Raw genomic sequence first — 16247 nt, forward strand, 5'->3', positions numbered from 1 at the left:
CTAATGTCTCAGAGAGACCTTCCTCGTTATTGTGTTCTATGGGTGTATTTTTAAATCTTATCTTTCTCGATTTCTTTTTGTTAATTCTTCTTATTAATTTCCTATTTCTAGTTTTTCCTTTTGATCCTTTGTCATATTTCATTTGAGTAGGCTTTTGTTCACCTGCTTCATCTGATACAGGTAGGAAAGTTGTTTTTCCAACTCCTTCGTCAGTGTTGTGTAACGTATTGATATTCTTTGTTACTGAAAAGATCGGATACTCTTTTATTTTTGATGAAGGCTCCTCTCTGAACAGTTTCTTTAGGGAATATATTCGGGCCTCTTTAGTGTCTTTCTTAGTTTTAGTGTTAAATTGGCATATTGATTCCTGGTCAGTGGTTTGAGTGCTATTGTCACATTTATTTTGAGGATCAGAGATCGAAGCTTTGGTCGAGAGAGAGGGTTTAGAAACCTCCTTTCTTTCCTCATGAGTCTGTATGTTAGTTGCTGATACCATATGATCTTTTTTCCTCTTTTCCTCTACCAGAAATTTCAAAATGCCAATTTGAACATCCAGGGTTTGATCCGAATTTTCTAAAATATTACCCAAAAATGAGAGGACAGATTCGAGAATTTCCTGTAATGTGTATAAAGCCTTAGATATAGGGGTCGCCACATTAGTAGAGTTCATATTGTTCGGGAGAAATGTATCCAGTGATGTATCCAGATTAGTCTTAAAATCAAAATGTTGATCTAAGATTTCAGTTTGTAAATTTTCCGAATTTAATTGTATCTCAGAAATATTTTTCACTGGTTGAATACCCTTTGGACAAAGATTCTCAGAGTCTGAAAGATGGATTGTTTGATTTGTCGATATGACAATAGAGGAATCAAGAGTAGATATTTGAGGCTCTTGTTTGGGTCGTAAAATCTGAGATGTAGAATGAGACCCAAGATCGCTTGCAGTTGAAGTAATCTGTGCGTCCGGGAAAGACAAATCAAAAACCTCTTTAGATGGAGTTTTTTCCGAAGTTATTGGTAGTTCATCGGCCGAAAGACTTGATTGTCTTTTAGGAGACAAAGCTAGGAAATATTTGCTAATAGCAGGGGTTCCAATCAACTGGCCTGGTTTTACTGCTTTAGCGGAGGATTTTCTAACAGCTTCTTCAGTACCCATTCTCTTCATGAAAATAGTACGAGATCTTAATTTTTTATATGCCATAAGATTATATTCCAGCCAGATATCGGTATTAGGTTAAATAAAGAGTTGAGAGGTATAGGCAGTCTGGAAACAGGAACTGATGGGAGCCTTACCACGTACTAGCTAGATTCACCTGGCAGTGAAAACTCTGTTGCAGACACGTTTAAAAGCCAAGTGTAAAATACAAGATTAGTAAATACCGAATAAAAGAGGGGTGGCCCGTCCCGTCCTTGTGCGACCTTGGACGACCTTAGACGGCCCGCCCTTTGCCCGGGCTTAGCCCCGAGCTGTGCCCCGCGCGCGTCCCGCGATGCGCGTAGTAGGTGGGAGTTATGTAGTCTCACGGGTAATGAGGGCGTGGCACTGGGAGGTGGCGCTGCACTCGCGGGAAGAGGACCAGCTGTAGGTGGTGAATGCTGGTCCTCGCAGTCCCGGGGCCGGCGCCTCTCCCTCCTCTGCGGCCACACAAGCAACAAGGTCCTTGATAAAATTGGATTTTAAAACAGCAGCAACACAGGATACAAGCTACTCCAGTAGCGAGGGCAAGACAGCAAGCACTTCTCCTGATTCACGAGCGGCATAGGACGTTGTCTTGGGGGTATGTTTGGTGGAGTGGATGTTAGCTCCAAACAATAGCCGAACTGGATAAGTTTCCTGACCCACCTGTCTGTGGTGATGGACTTCCAGACTGGCAGGAACTGTTGGAGTCTCCCCCCGACAGGTGTTGGATGGTCAGGGGCAGTGACAGGGAGTCACTGTTTGTTGGTGGCAGAGGAATGGGAACTGTTGTTGCCTCTGCCTCTACCTTTGGCACTGTTTCCTCTGTATCCACCTCTGCCCTGCTTTGTGTAGGAGGATTGCGCACCACTTTTATTGAATGGCGTCTGCTGCGACATGTGCCCTCTGCTAACACCTCGATTGCCTGAGCGACGAAAAGTGTTCCCTCTAAATTGTTGTGACTGGAGAGCACCCATGGGCTTGGCAGTCTCAGTATCTTTTTTGATCTTTTCCAGGGTGGTGTCCACCTCTGGTCCAAATAACCTGTCTGGGTCAACGGGCTGGTTGAGGATAGTAGTCTGTATCTCTGGCTTGAACCCTGAGATGCGGAGCCATGCCTGACGCCTCAACATCACACTAGTGTTGATTGCTCTCGCTGCCTGTCCGCAACGTCTAACGCACACTTTATAGCAGCGTTGGAGATGAGCTTTCCCTCCTGTATAAGCATCTCAGCTCCCTCCTTAAACTGGTCTGGAAGGTGTTGCAATAGCTGCTCTAGGGTGTCATAGTGTGCCCTATCGTATCTGGCCAACAGAGCCTGCGTGTTTGAGATGCGCCAGATGTTGGCCGCCTGAGCTGCTACTCTCTTCCCCGATGCCTCCAGCACTTTTGACTCTTTGTCTGGGGGAGGAGCTTCACCCGTGGTTTGGGAGTTTGCCCTCTTGTGGGCATTAGAGACCACCAAAGAGTCCAAAGGCAACTGGCCCTTTATGTAGGTTGGGTCGACCAGGTGCCGGTCTGTATTTCTTCTCTATTTTAGGGTTGACAACCCTTGATCTCGTGGGCTCTTTGAAAATGTCTGCCGCATGCTTAAGGACCCCTTTTAGCATTGGGAGAGTCTTGACAGTTTTTTCAGCAGTGGAGAAAGTGTCAAAAAGGAAGTCCACCTCCACAGGGTCAGCATGCATTTCCACTTTATGGTTTGTAGCTGCCCTTTCAATTAAGGCATTAAATGCCGCAGAATCTTCAGTGGGAGAAGTCTTTACGTTATAAATCTGAGGGTCATGGACTGTTTGCTGGTCCCCTTGATCGCCTGTGTCCATCCACGAGTCCTGTTGCTCATCAGGCTCTGTGTTTGCAGGAAAATTGTACTCCTCATCCTGCTCCCCTTCATCTCCATCAGAGTAAGTGGGTGAAGGTGTTGCACTCCTCCTAGGCAGTGGAAGAATCTGTTCAACCAGCACTGGTGTCTCTGGTGCAGGCTTCTTGCGTTTTAGAGGAATTGTAAATGACTCCAAAGGCTGTGCTGTTATTTTCCTCTTGTAAAGCGTAAGCTTCCCGGTGTCGGCATCGATGAAATGCTCCAACCGCTCTTCTAGTAAAGGTTGTCGATGACTTAAACTCCCAGCCGGGTGAGTCGACTTCGACACAGTGTCCTTGGGCACCGACCGCGGTGCAAAGGCCTTCGGCGCCACCTTAGGCGGTAACGTGTAGAGGATCGGCGTCGAGGTCTTTTTCGGTGGGACAGCTGGCGTCGGTGCGGAAGGTGTCTTCGGTTCCGATGCCAAAGCCTTGTCCTTAATTCGCTTGAGGGAGTCCGAGACCTGCTTCGTAAAGGAAGCAGATGGTTTCGTCGACCCGACCGACGACCTCGGTCCGCCCCCAGGGGAAGACCCGAGCGTCGATGACTTCTGTTTGTCTGTTCGAGGCGCAGGAGCATCCTTGACCGGTGCGCTTCAATCACTGGTTACGGCCGCAGACGTCGACGGCTTCGGATCGGCAGCTTTTGCTTTTGGCGTCTGGACCCCAGACTTCGGCTCGGCGCCCTTGGCTGACTTCGTCTCGACGGGCCTTTTGCCTTTCGGCTCGACAGACTTGCCTGACGTAGGCTCGACAGCCTTCTTGGATTTTGGCTCGACCGCCTTGCTCGACACCGGCTCGACGGCCTTCTTCGAGCTGGGCTCCTTGACCACCCTCGGCACCTTTGCCTGGTCGACAGCTTTCTTTGGCCTCGAGGCCTCCGAAGACGACGGCGTCGATGGTGGAGCAGACGTCTTCGGTTTCGATGGCGTTTCGGCCATCTTTGGTTTCGTCGACACCGATGGTTTCAGTTTCGGTTTCGATAATGGCGGCTCCGGTGAGGTTTCCGTAGCCGCACCGGAAGGCGGGGCCGTGGATATTGGTGTAAGGTCTTGGGTAAGGCCGTGTGGCGATCCCGCGACCTGAGCCTTTGTAAGAGTACGAACGGGGCATAGCCCTTCCTCTGAGCTATCTTCCATGGCCCCATATGCTTCTTCGTCGTCCCCTACCTCATCGACGACTTCTTCTATGTCTTGGATTTCGGCGTCCGCTTCGTAGTCGGACTCGACCGCCACCGAAGTAGGTGAAATCTGCAGTTGAAGCTCTTGCTCGTCTGCTTCTTCGTCGTCAAAGATGTCCACCGGTGCCGGAGCCGATCGCTGGGCCTCAATGCGTGCCACGCGCCGCATCTTGATCGTTTTCTTCGATTGAAATCTGGAACAGGCCATACAGTTGGCCTCGTCGTGGTCCGGCGACAGGCACTTGTTGCACACAGGATGGACTTCAATGTGTGGGTACTTGGAACCACACACGGGACAGTTCTTGAACGGACTCCGTTCCATGCCGTCGAAGTCTTGCTGCGTCGACTGGGCCTCGATCACCGAAGAGTCACACGACTCCCCGGATATCCGACTCGACGAGTTGGAGTATAGTCGGGACCGAACGCGAACAATACCGACGGTTCAAAGAAGGCCTTTTGGCCTAGAAAAGTTCTATAACGATTCCGAACAGGAGTTGTCGAAATCACATCCGAACCCAATGGCGGAAAAAAACAATCTGGGGATGGAGTCGATGCCCATGCGCACTGTAGTCCAGGGGAGGAGCCACCCATCTCGTGATACTTCGAAGACTCTTCCAGGACAACAATGTGCAATCATCCGGACCCAACACTAGGCGGCGATCTATGCTATAGATATGAATTTAGCAGCCCACATGCTTCGAACCAGAGGTTTTGCTAGTAGGGAAAAACACTGCCCTCTGGAACGAGCATTGGTGGCCGGCATCACTGGGCACTATACCAACGCCCAAGCGCCTAGTTAAAAACTTGGGAGTATGGATGGACTCCTCACTCAGCTTTCAGACCCACACAAAAAGAGTGGCAGCTACTTGTGTGGCCCTGCAGAGAGGACTAAAACCAATCCTGAAGTACTTTGAGCCAACAGTTCGCCAGTTTATTGTTCAAGTCATGATCATTTCTCGCTTGGACTATGCTAGGGTGCTGCTTCTGGGTGCGAATAAAGCCGAGATCTCGCGACTCCAATGGGTCCAGAATCTGGCAGCGAGAACTCTGATCGGGCTCCCTCGTAGATGCTCTGTCAGAGCTACGATTGGAAGACTACATTGGCTCCCGATTGCTTCTCGGATTAAATTCAAAGGCCTCGTCATGCCATTTAAAATCCTTAAAACCGGGAGACCGGTTTTATTGTGCCCACTGCTGACCTGGTACCTTCCCCGCCGTAGCTTGCGCTCGTTGGGGCAACACTTGCTAATGGTACCACGAACCAAATTATGCCGTATGGGAGGTCGCTCCTTCCGGTTGTTAGCGGCCAAATTATGGAACTCCCTGCCGGTCCACATTCGTGGGATGGAGAACCTGTTGGCCTTTCGGAAAGCCATTAAAACCATCCTTTTTTCACTTCCAAGGGCTCTCGTCTCTGTCTGACTGTCCTTGAGTACCTGTTTTTTTTTATCTAGCAGCGCCGGGACGCCTCTTTGCTGGGGCAGCTGTTGCACTTTATCAAACCCTAACATAACATAACATACCTCGTACCCTCTCTCAGGGCACTGCAATCACACCACAGGACACAGTACCTTGTACGCTCTCTCAGGGCACAGCTATCACATCACAGCACACAGTACCTTGTACTCTCTCTCAGGTCACTGCTATCACACCACAGGACACAGTACCTTGTACCCTCTTCTTAGGGCACTGCTATCACACCACAGCACACAGTACCTTGTACCCTCTCTCAGGGCACTGCTATCACACCACAGCACACAGTACCTTGTACCCTCTCTCAGGGCACTGCTATCGCACCACAGGACACAGTACCCTGTACCCTCTCTCAGGGCACTGCTATCACCACAGCACTCAGTACCCTGTACCCTCTCTCAGGGCACTGCTATCACACCACCGCACACAGTACCTTGTACCCTCTCTCAGGGCACTGCTATCACACCACAGCACACAGTACCTTGTACCCTCTCTCAGGGCACTGCTATCACACCACAGGACACAGTACCCTGTACCCTCTCTCAGGGCACTGCTAACACACCACAGCACACAGTACTTTGTACCCTCTCTCAGGGCACTGCTATCACACCACAGGACACAGTACCCTGTACCCTCTCTCAGGGCACTGCTAACACACCACAGCACACAGTACCTTGTACCCTCTCTCAGGGCACTGCTATCACACCACCGCACACAGTACCTTGTACCCTCTCTCAGGGCACTGCTATCACACCACAGCACACAGTACCTTGTACCCTCTCTCAGGGCACTGCTATCGCACCACAGCACACAGTACCTTGTACCCTCTCTCAGGGCACTGCTATCACACCACAGCACACAGTACCTTGTACCCTCTCTCAGGGCACTGCTATCGCACCACAGGACACAGTACCTTGTACCCTCTCTGAGGGCACTGCTATCACACCACAGCACACAGTACCTTGTACCCTCTCTCAGGGCACTGCTATCACACCACAGCACACAGTACCTTGTACCCTCTCTCAGGGCACTGCTATCACACCACAGCACACAGTACCTTGTACCCTCTCTCAGGGCACTGCTATCACACCACAGGACACAGTACCCTGTACCCTCTCAGGGCACTGCTATCACACCACAGGACACAGTACCTTGTACCCTCTCTCAGGGCACTGCTAACACACCACAGCACACATTACCTTGTACCCTCCAGCATTTCGCGATTTCGCGATTCGTGAAAAAATCGCGAAATCGGCTAACTAGCGCGATGGCCGCGATATTTGCAATATTGGCCGCGATATTTACAAAAAGTGTCTACCGGGAGACACCAAAACAAACAATGCCCTTTTATTGGCTATGCGCGCAAACGTCACTATATGGCATCGTCCAATATCTGATTCCCCCTGGCCAAGCTGTGAGAGGAGACGTGCGCAGCATTAACTGCATAATCTTTACGTGTGGCCTCATCGTTCTGTTCCTCGGGAACTCGGTCGGGGTGCACGTTTCAGAGAGACGCGATGGCAGATGCACCGGATCTCTCCTTCCCAGGACGTCTTCCGCTTCAATCGCAACACCCAGTACAGGTCTGTCGTAGCGAAATAATGCTTTCCGCGCGCCATGAGGCCCGGCTTTAATAAGGAGGGTATACAACTCCATTTGGCAACTTTATTGGTGACCTTTTTAAGGAGGGGTTGCGAGCTTGGAAGTGCGTGGAACACAGGAGAAGCGGATACTCTGGGGGCATATTTGCCATTTCTGCATTTGAAGGGGGCTCTCCCTTTTCTTCAACCAAAAAGTCGCTACCCCCCCCCCGCTCTTTTCTGTCTCATCGCGCTTTATCTGCAGCGCCTTTCTTTTTATGCACCTAATTTTCCTATGGTGCTTTAGAGTGGCCTTTCGAAAGTGTGAGAGCTATAGGGCCGATCAACATTACCATACTTCAAGCTAGGAGAACAGTGACAAAGGGGGAAAAAAAGCTGGGATAAAGTAAGAACCGGCAACAGCAGATACACAGGAAGTGTTGAGTGGCATCAACATGAGACAGCTCTGATATTTAGCTGCTTTGGTTTGTCAGCAGCGGTGGCAAGCTCCCAAGAAAACCTTTGGACCTATACACTATTTTTTTCGACATATTAAGTAATATTCAGTACTATTTCTACAGAAAAAAATCTTGCGCTCGAGTTTGCCTCCAGATTCGTTTTTTCTGATTTTGTGCATACTCTCGTTTTCAAAAGTTGCATGCTGTGCACTCCCCTGTTCACCTTTTTTCATTCTTACCTTTAAGAAGTACATGCTGGTCAGTTCACTAGGCGCAAACCAGTCAATAACAACCAATCGGACACTGGTACACTGACATTCAGTGGCGGTGCATTTTATGCAAAGGTAAATACATTCCTGCTGCTTCCCCTTACATCTCACCTGTATCCATTCAGCATTGGGCTGCATCTACCAATGCTTCAATTCGTTACTGGTAATTGCATTACTCTCAGCACATTTTCAACATAATTATTGAAACCCCTCCCTCCGTCCTGCTAGAGACTGGCCAACTGTATACTATGCCTAAGGGCCAAAGGTGCTGACCTTGGAGCTGGGGAGCCAGGTTCGAGCCTGCCGTCCACTATACTATGATTCGGGGAAATCACTTAATATCCCGGGCCTACTAAAAATGAATGTGTTCTACTGTAACATAACCGGTGTTCATGTAAACCCCTCCAATACCTTCGGGCCGAGTTCACACTATATAAAAACCGCAGAAAAAAAAGCTAAAACAGGAAATCGCAAGGGGGAAGGATCTATTTCAACTTTTGGAAAATAACTGGGTGCATCTGTGAGGCGCAGCAGCTTCACTTTGTCATTAATTAGGGATGAAAATAATACCAGGCGGTAATGTGGGTACTTATTTCTTTATTTTAGGCTGCCTCCTTCTTGATCATTGATGTATTGCATCGCACGGCTAGCAGAGGGGTGAATGCACCTGCAGCAAAGCTCTGGGTGTGGCAGCCTTTCACCCTTTAGAGAAAGTTAATAAGCAGAGTTCAGGAATGGCAACAGGAACACTTATACGTTACCGTGGTAACACCCCGTGGCACATTCTGGACGGGTCCAAGTGGCAAAGGTGCCCAGGCAGGGGTGCATTCATGGTTGCTAGAACACCCCAGGGAGAAGTAGTGCCCCCTTTCACAAGGTGCAGATTGGAGCTGTGCCTCCTTAGAGCCGCAGACACTTTAAACATGCCTATTTCACAGTGGAACACTCTGCTTATTCAGTTTACATTGATTTATGGCTGAAAAGGAATGATTACGAGTAAAATAAAGAGCCGCAACAATGCCGCTAAATTTCCATTTTTGTGCCGCTAAATTTTAAAATCTATGCCGCTATATCCTGGGGGGTCTGCCTTGTACCCTCTCTCAGGGCACTGCTATCACCACAGCACCCAGTACCTTGTACCCTCTCTCATGGCACTGCTATCACCACAGCACCCAGTACCTTGTACCCTATCTCAGGGCACTGCTATCACACCACAGCACACAGTACCTTGTACCCTCTCTCAGGGCACTGCTATCAGAGTTCACTCCACAGTATACTCAGTGCTTTACAGCTTCCATTGTCCTGGAGCTCCTCACATCTCACTGGAACCTGGTCTAGGAAGGCACAGGGGGTTTCAGCTCAGCAGCCAACCAGAATGGTTGAAACATGGAGTCCAATTTTCATTGGCAGAAGACTAGTAACTGTTACAATTTGGGGCAGATTTGAGAGTAGTTTATGCATTGGGGTTGGAGACTGAGTATGAAATAGTGCATTCAATGACCTGCATCAGCAGTGCATTGACAAGGAAATACCTGCTCCACCCACCTCAGAGTAAAGAAAGCAGGGCTCCAAGCATGGATGTGTCCCCAGCCCTGCTCCAAGTGGCAGATGGTATTCAACTGCATCCCTGTGAATAAATCAGGAAGTGACGGTACCTCCCACTCACAGTATCAAACTGACTCCACTCACCTGATGTTTTCTTGTAGACAACCCAAACCACAGCAGCGATCAGTCCAACACCCAGGAGGGCTCCAATGACGCCTCCGATAATGACCCCCATTGGAGGAGATTTCTCTTCTGTGGGACAGAGAGACGGACAGGAGCAGAGTTACAGGGCAGAAACCACTTCAAAGATTGAATTATGATGCAGTAACACTAACACCTGCCAGGTATGTGAGTAAAGGGTCAGAGAGAGCTGTACCCTAAGCTGGGAACAGAGGTTTGATCCCACCACAGAAATAGAAAAAAAACGGAAAGAAAAGAAACATCAGTGATGTCAAATCTTTTAAATTCTTGAAAACCAAATGAGGGCACATCGGGAGCACAACTTCGCAATGCAACACTCAGTCAACGCACGAGCTTAGCAATATCTTCTTTTTATTATATGAGACAATCCTGGGTTTGTTGTGTGCTGGAAGGACTAGATTGTCATACAAGGTCCCATTCCTATGTAGCGGAGCCAAAGACAATGGAATGCTCACTGAACTTTATTATATTAATAAGCTGCTCTCACTATACTAACAATTTAAAGCCACTAAGAAGATCTACTTACTTATATCTCACTCGAGAGTCGTGGTGCCGTTTTTTATCCGAAATATACGAGCGTGGCAATTCAAAATGTTGGAGGTTACCTGGGGATATGCAATCTAAATTAGGGCTATTGTGACACATGGAAGCAAAACAGAAATAATTCGAAAATGTACCGGAGCATGCAGTTGCAAATAACTCGGACGGTAAAAGTACATTTTTAAAACGGTTGAAACAGGAAACAGTCGAGAGAGTAAACATTAGAATTGGCCCTGCGCCGAGTTTGTAGATATATTGCTATGCTGTTTACTCGTCCGAGTTATTTGAGCATTCCATTGTCTTTTGCTCCGCTACATAGGAATGGGACCTTGTATGACAATCTAGTCCTTCCGTTTTTTTTCTATTTCTTCAGATTTCTACAATAGGCCCTGAAGAGAATCCCTACCAACTGTAGTGGGATTCGAAACGCGAAGGCCCCGCCACTGTGATCTACGGGATCATCCAGGGGTTCAAACAGTCTAACCTGGAGTTCCTAGTTCTGTACATTACCTTCTACTATTAATTTCAAATAAATTCGTATAAGTGATTTGAGATTTAGGAATGTACTTTATGAAATAGTTTTTTACTCTTTATAATCCTTTGTAGATTGTGGCTTTCCCTTGTTTTGTTGTCTTGTTGGATATGTCCAGAATATATTTTCTTCATGTGAGTGTTTGATTTCAATTTGGTTATTTGTGATATGTTTGTGGTTTTGAATAAATGATTGTGTGCATGTTGAATATATTTATGTGTTGTTGGAAGAAGTAAACATTTTTTGTACTATGTATTAAATTTGAAATTATCAAAAAATACTTTAAAATAAAAAGCTATTAAATAGCCAATACCCTTTCATGAATTTGTTTTCTTGCTTAGGATGTATATTCATTATTACAGAATTTTTTCTTGATCAGTATTGGCATTCTTGTGTTGTTAGTTGTTCTTATTGTAAACACAGTACCAGGATGAAAAGCTGGATATCAATATGCTGCTTTTAAATTGTAGGTCTCTACCTAAACACAGTCTAGAAATTGCACTCCTGCTGGATGAATATATGCCAGACGCAGTTTTTCTAACGGAAACCTGGTTGACGCCAGATTCTGAACCCGATGTAGTACAAGCATTACTGCTGGGTTATCAGATTATGTGGAAAGAACGCGCCCTTGGGAAAGGAGGGGGCGTGGCAATCATTTTTAAAGAACAGTACTTATGTCGATGTACCTTTGAATCTATCCCAGATTGTGAAAGCATGTTTATTTGTATTGATTTTTCTCCGAATAACTGTTTCTCGGGCACTGTTATATATCGTCCCCCAGGCCCATTAAAGCAGTTTCATAAGGCCTTACCAGCTATTGTCACCGATTTGGTTACCACTCCCGCCAACTTCACGTTGCTGGGCGATCTCAACATGCATTTAGACACTGCCTCTGACCGCACTGCCGTGGAGCTGGCTGGCAGTCTAGCTGCATTACAACTGGAACAACTGGTTGTATCCTCTACCCACATTAAGGGTCATCTTTTGGACCCAGTTTTTAGCAACTGCACTGAGCTTAAGGTAGGCTCGACTATCGGCCTCCCATGGACTGACCATTTGTTGATCCCCCTTACTTGGTCCATATACAAATCATCCTCTTTAATTCCCACTCTATGGAAATCGAGGAACTGGTCCAGACTCCCAGTGGAACAGTGGACCAATAATCTTATGGCCTCTACACCTCCATTTAATGAGGAACCTCTTCTAGCCAACAAGGAGTACAATGAATGGATTCTGAACTCTCTTGATGCCACTCTTCCCCTGTGTATAACCACTCCAAAGCGGTCACGGAAACCCGCTCCATGGTATTCAGTGGAGCTCAGGGAAAAAAAACGACAATGTAAAAAACTAGAAAGAAGGTGGCGTCAGGAATATGCTGCCCTAGATAAAATTTTATACAGAGAGGCGATAAGAGCATATAAACAAGAGATGAAAAGTGCGCAATCTGTTTATTTCACAGGAAAAATCACGTTGGCCAAATCAAAACCGAAAGAAATCTATCGAATAGTAAAGAGTCTTACCAAGCTTTCTCCTTCTTCTGTTTCCAACTGCAATACAGTGGTTTACTGCAATGATTTAGCAGAATTCTTTTATCAAAAAGTACATCAAATTTATGTATCATTCACAGATGTCGATTCAGGTTTCTCTGTCCAAGAACGGCTATTGCCGTTAGAAGCTGTCCATCGGCCCTTATTCACTTTGGATCAGTTTCCTCTATTGGATAAGGAGACCCTTGAATCATTGATGCGTCAAGTAAACTCAGGCTTCCCATGTGACCCAGCTCCCCCGGACATACTGGTTTCGGCCATCCATGTTGTTCTTCCCATCATTATGAGCCTACTCAATGCCTCCTTGTCTTCTGGTATAGTTCCGTCCATCTGGAAACAAGCCATGGTGCTTGCACTTTTAAAGAAGCCGAACTTAGATCCTAGCAATTTTAACAACTATCGCCCTATCTCTCTGTTACCCTGGGTGAGCAAGATCCTCGAAAAACATATTAATATACATCTAACGAACTTTCTCGAGAGTAACCAACTGCTTGATGCCACCCAGACGGGCTTTCGCCCTAGACATGGGATGGAGACCGCTCTACTGGCAGTCACCGAGGAAACCAGCGGGATTCTGGATCGAGGGGGATCAGTGGCAGTGGTCCTCCTCGATCTGAGCGCAGCGTTTGACACGGTCAATCACAATATGCTACTGTGTCGTCTCCTTAGCTTGGGAATTTCAGGGATGGCAATAACTTGGCTCAGATCTTTTCTAAGCAACAGGACCTTTCAGGTCTTTGAGGGAGACATTGTTTCCTCCAGTAAACCTCTGAACTGTGGGGGAGCTTTACGTTATTCAACGTTTATATGAGACCACTGGCTGAGGTCGTCCGTCCGTTTGGTATTAAGATCATTACATATGCGGACGACACGCAGCTAGTGGTCGACCTTGCGCAGGAAAATGGCCATTTAGCACGGAGCGGTCTGATGAATTGTTTGGAAGAAGTAAAAAGTTGGATGGAGACATCCTGCCTTAAGCTCAATGGAGATAAAACTGAGTTGATGCTCCTTGGTCCTCCTGCCCTGCTCCCTATTGACTCTCTTTGGCCCTCCAGCTTGGGCACGCCACCTACACCTAAGGATAACATAAAAACCCTGGGTGTATGGTTGGATAAATCTTTGACTTTTAGCACCCAGGCAACCAAGCTATTGGCAATTTGTTTTGATCTTCTCAGGCTACTGAAAAAAGTTCTCCCACTTCTTCCTGTGGAAGCTAAACAGATATTCGTACAGGGCCTGATTCAGTTTCGATTGGACTTTAGTAATGCCCTGTACCTAGGTGCACCCGACTATACACTGCAGAAATTGCAGATCATTCAGAACTGTGCCGCACGGACGTTGCTTCAGTTACCCCGCAGGATGTCAGCAAAACCTGGGCTTAGGGGCCTACATTGGCTCCCGGTGAGGGAAAGAATCACTTTCAAAGTGATGTGCATCTCCCACCAAGCCTATTGGCACACGGGCCCGGCGATTAGTCATGCGTTGATTACGCCATATCACCCCAGTAAACAACTTCGTTCAAGTCACGCCTTTCTGGCCACCGTTCCCCGAGTCAGGAGAACCAGAGCAGGTGATAGGTCGTTTTCTTACAATGCAGCTAAGCTGTGGAACTCGCTTCCACTTCAACTTAGGTCCAACCCCTATCTGCTTTCTTTCCGTAAGCAACTCAAGACTTTTCTTTTTAATATACATAACTGACTCTCTATGACGACTGTGCTTGGCAGGTAGCACCATTTCTTTTCTGTAGCGCTTGGACGCCCCAGAAGAGCAACCGCGCTGTATAAATCCCCTTTTCATTTCAGTTCATTTCCCCTCGCTGTCCCCGTGCTCTCTCTGCCCGGTCTTTCCTTCTGTACCCCTCGCTGCCCTGTCTCTCTGCCCGGTTTTCCCTTCTGTTCCACTCGCTGCCCCCGTGCCTCTCTGGCCGTTCTGCCTTCTGTACTTAGCTGCCCCTGTATTTCTGTATTCTGTATTTTTCCTCTGTGCCACTCATTTTTTGTGCCCGTCTGCCATCTGTGCAACTCGTTTTTCCCTTATTTTTGTGCCCCTTTTGCCTTCTGTTCCACTCGTTTTTTGTGCCCTTCTGCCTTCTGATCCACTCGTTTTTCCCTTGTTTTTTGTGCCTTTCTGCCCTCTGTTCCACTCGGTTTTTGTGCCTTTCTGCCCTCTGTACCACTTGTTTTTCCTTCGTTTTTGTGCCTTTCTGCCCTCTGTACCACTTGTTTTTCCTTCGTTTTTGTGCCTTTCTGCCCTCTGTTCCACTCGTTTTCCCTAGATTTTTGTGCCCTTCTACCCTTTGTTCCGCTTATTTTTTGTGCCTTTCTGCCCTCTGTTCCACTCGTTTTTTGTGCCTTTCTGCCCTCTATGCCACTCGTTTTTCCCTTAATAGTCCATGCCATGCAGGAACTTGCTTTGACATTCCACTGCAGTGCCTTTTTAATAGGCACCACCATTGGAGCGCCAAAGGACCACCAGCCAGACAATGGGCGGTGAGCTTTGGTGGTGTGGGAGAGGGGCAGTGGCGTGCATCCCCGCTCCCACACCGCCAAAAGCAGAATCAGGCCCCTGGACTACTATGGTGCACCATGTGTATGGTGCATTGTGGAGGGTGTAATATAAGGAGTGATCTGCATCTATTACAAGCTTCCAGGGTGGAGGGCGGGTGAATCTACAGCACTACACGCTATAAACAGATACTTACAGGGGGAGTAACATTTTCTGTTCATAGTCTGTGGCTGTGGATACACCTGCTCTGCACAGACTGGAAAGCAGAACCCTTGATTGCTGCATGCTGGCGGAGGCTAGCAAACAGATGTCAGGAACAAAGTTCTTCGAACTGTCTGGCCAACGATAGCCTGGTGGCAGGCTGAATGCTTGTTAAAAGTGTGTGTTGGTGACCAGGTGGCCTCTTTACAAATGTAGGCTGGTGCAATGTTTCGTAAGAAAGACACAGCAGCTCCTTGCTCGTGGGTAGAATGTGCCTTGGGGGCACGGGTAAACCAATCTTGGTTTTATGATAGTGAGTGTAAATTATCCATATTGCAATACGTGCCTTGGAACCAGAATGACCTTTGTAAGGTTTTACAAAGGCTACAGAGTTGATAACATTTGTAAAACAGCTAGGTTCTATAAGGAAAATGCTACCTACCAGTATGCATCTGTTCTTGGCATGTAGAGCTGCAGAGTTACACACTATGCATAGAAGGCCACCTAGTGTTGGGCCCGGATGTTTGCAGTTTGTTTTGTTGTAGAAAAGTCCTTCGAAGTCACAGGATAGGTGACTCCTCCTTAGGATGATACTGCGCATGGGCATCGGCGCCATCCCCAGATTGTTTTTCGCCATTAGGGAAGTGATGGTGCTGTACAAGAGGTAGTGATGTCCATGTGATTTGTATCTAATTAAGATAATACTGGAACAGATAAAGGTAGCCGGGGAGGTGGGTGGGCGTGTGTAACTCTGCAGCTCTACATGCCAAGAACAGATGCATACTGGTAAGTAGCATTTTCCGTTCGAGGCATATGAGCTACAGATTACACACTATGCATAGATTGTATAGCAGTACCCACACCTAGCGGCGACCACCCGTATCTGTTGCAGTTGTTTGAAACAGTGTTTTTAGTACAGCCTGGCCCACAGTGGCTTGTTGTTTAGCTTACACATCTACACAATAATGCTTTGTGAATGTGTGCGGTGTGAGCCATGTAGCTGCTCTGCATATGTCATCTAAGGGGATGTTCCCTAAGAATGCCATTGAAGCCCCTATCTTTCTTGTTGAGTGGGCTTTTGGAGGAATTGTTAACGTGCGTTTTGCTTTTTGGTAACATATTTGTATGCATTTAACTATCCATCTGGCGATCCCTGATTTTGATACAGGGTTGCCTTTG

General features: G+C 47.4%; 1 protein-coding gene across 1 annotated transcript in view; it reads right to left on the reverse strand.

Moving 5' to 3' along the window:
* LOC144754046 (H-2 class I histocompatibility antigen, Q10 alpha chain-like) overlaps positions 1 to 16247 on the reverse strand; it is a 187638-nt gene that overhangs the window by 40515 nt on the left and 130876 nt on the right. Inside the window, exon 5 of the mRNA XM_078641558.1 lies at positions 9687 to 9794. Within this exon, the coding sequence (XP_078497684.1) occupies positions 9687 to 9794 (108 nt within the window). The remainder of the gene's footprint in view (positions 1 to 9686; positions 9795 to 16247) is intronic.

The sequence above is a fragment of the Lissotriton helveticus genome, chromosome 5_1 (assembly GCF_964261635.1).
Source record: "Lissotriton helveticus chromosome 5_1, aLisHel1.1, whole genome shotgun sequence".
NCBI classification, from domain to species: Eukaryota; Metazoa; Chordata; class Amphibia; order Caudata; family Salamandridae; genus Lissotriton; species Lissotriton helveticus.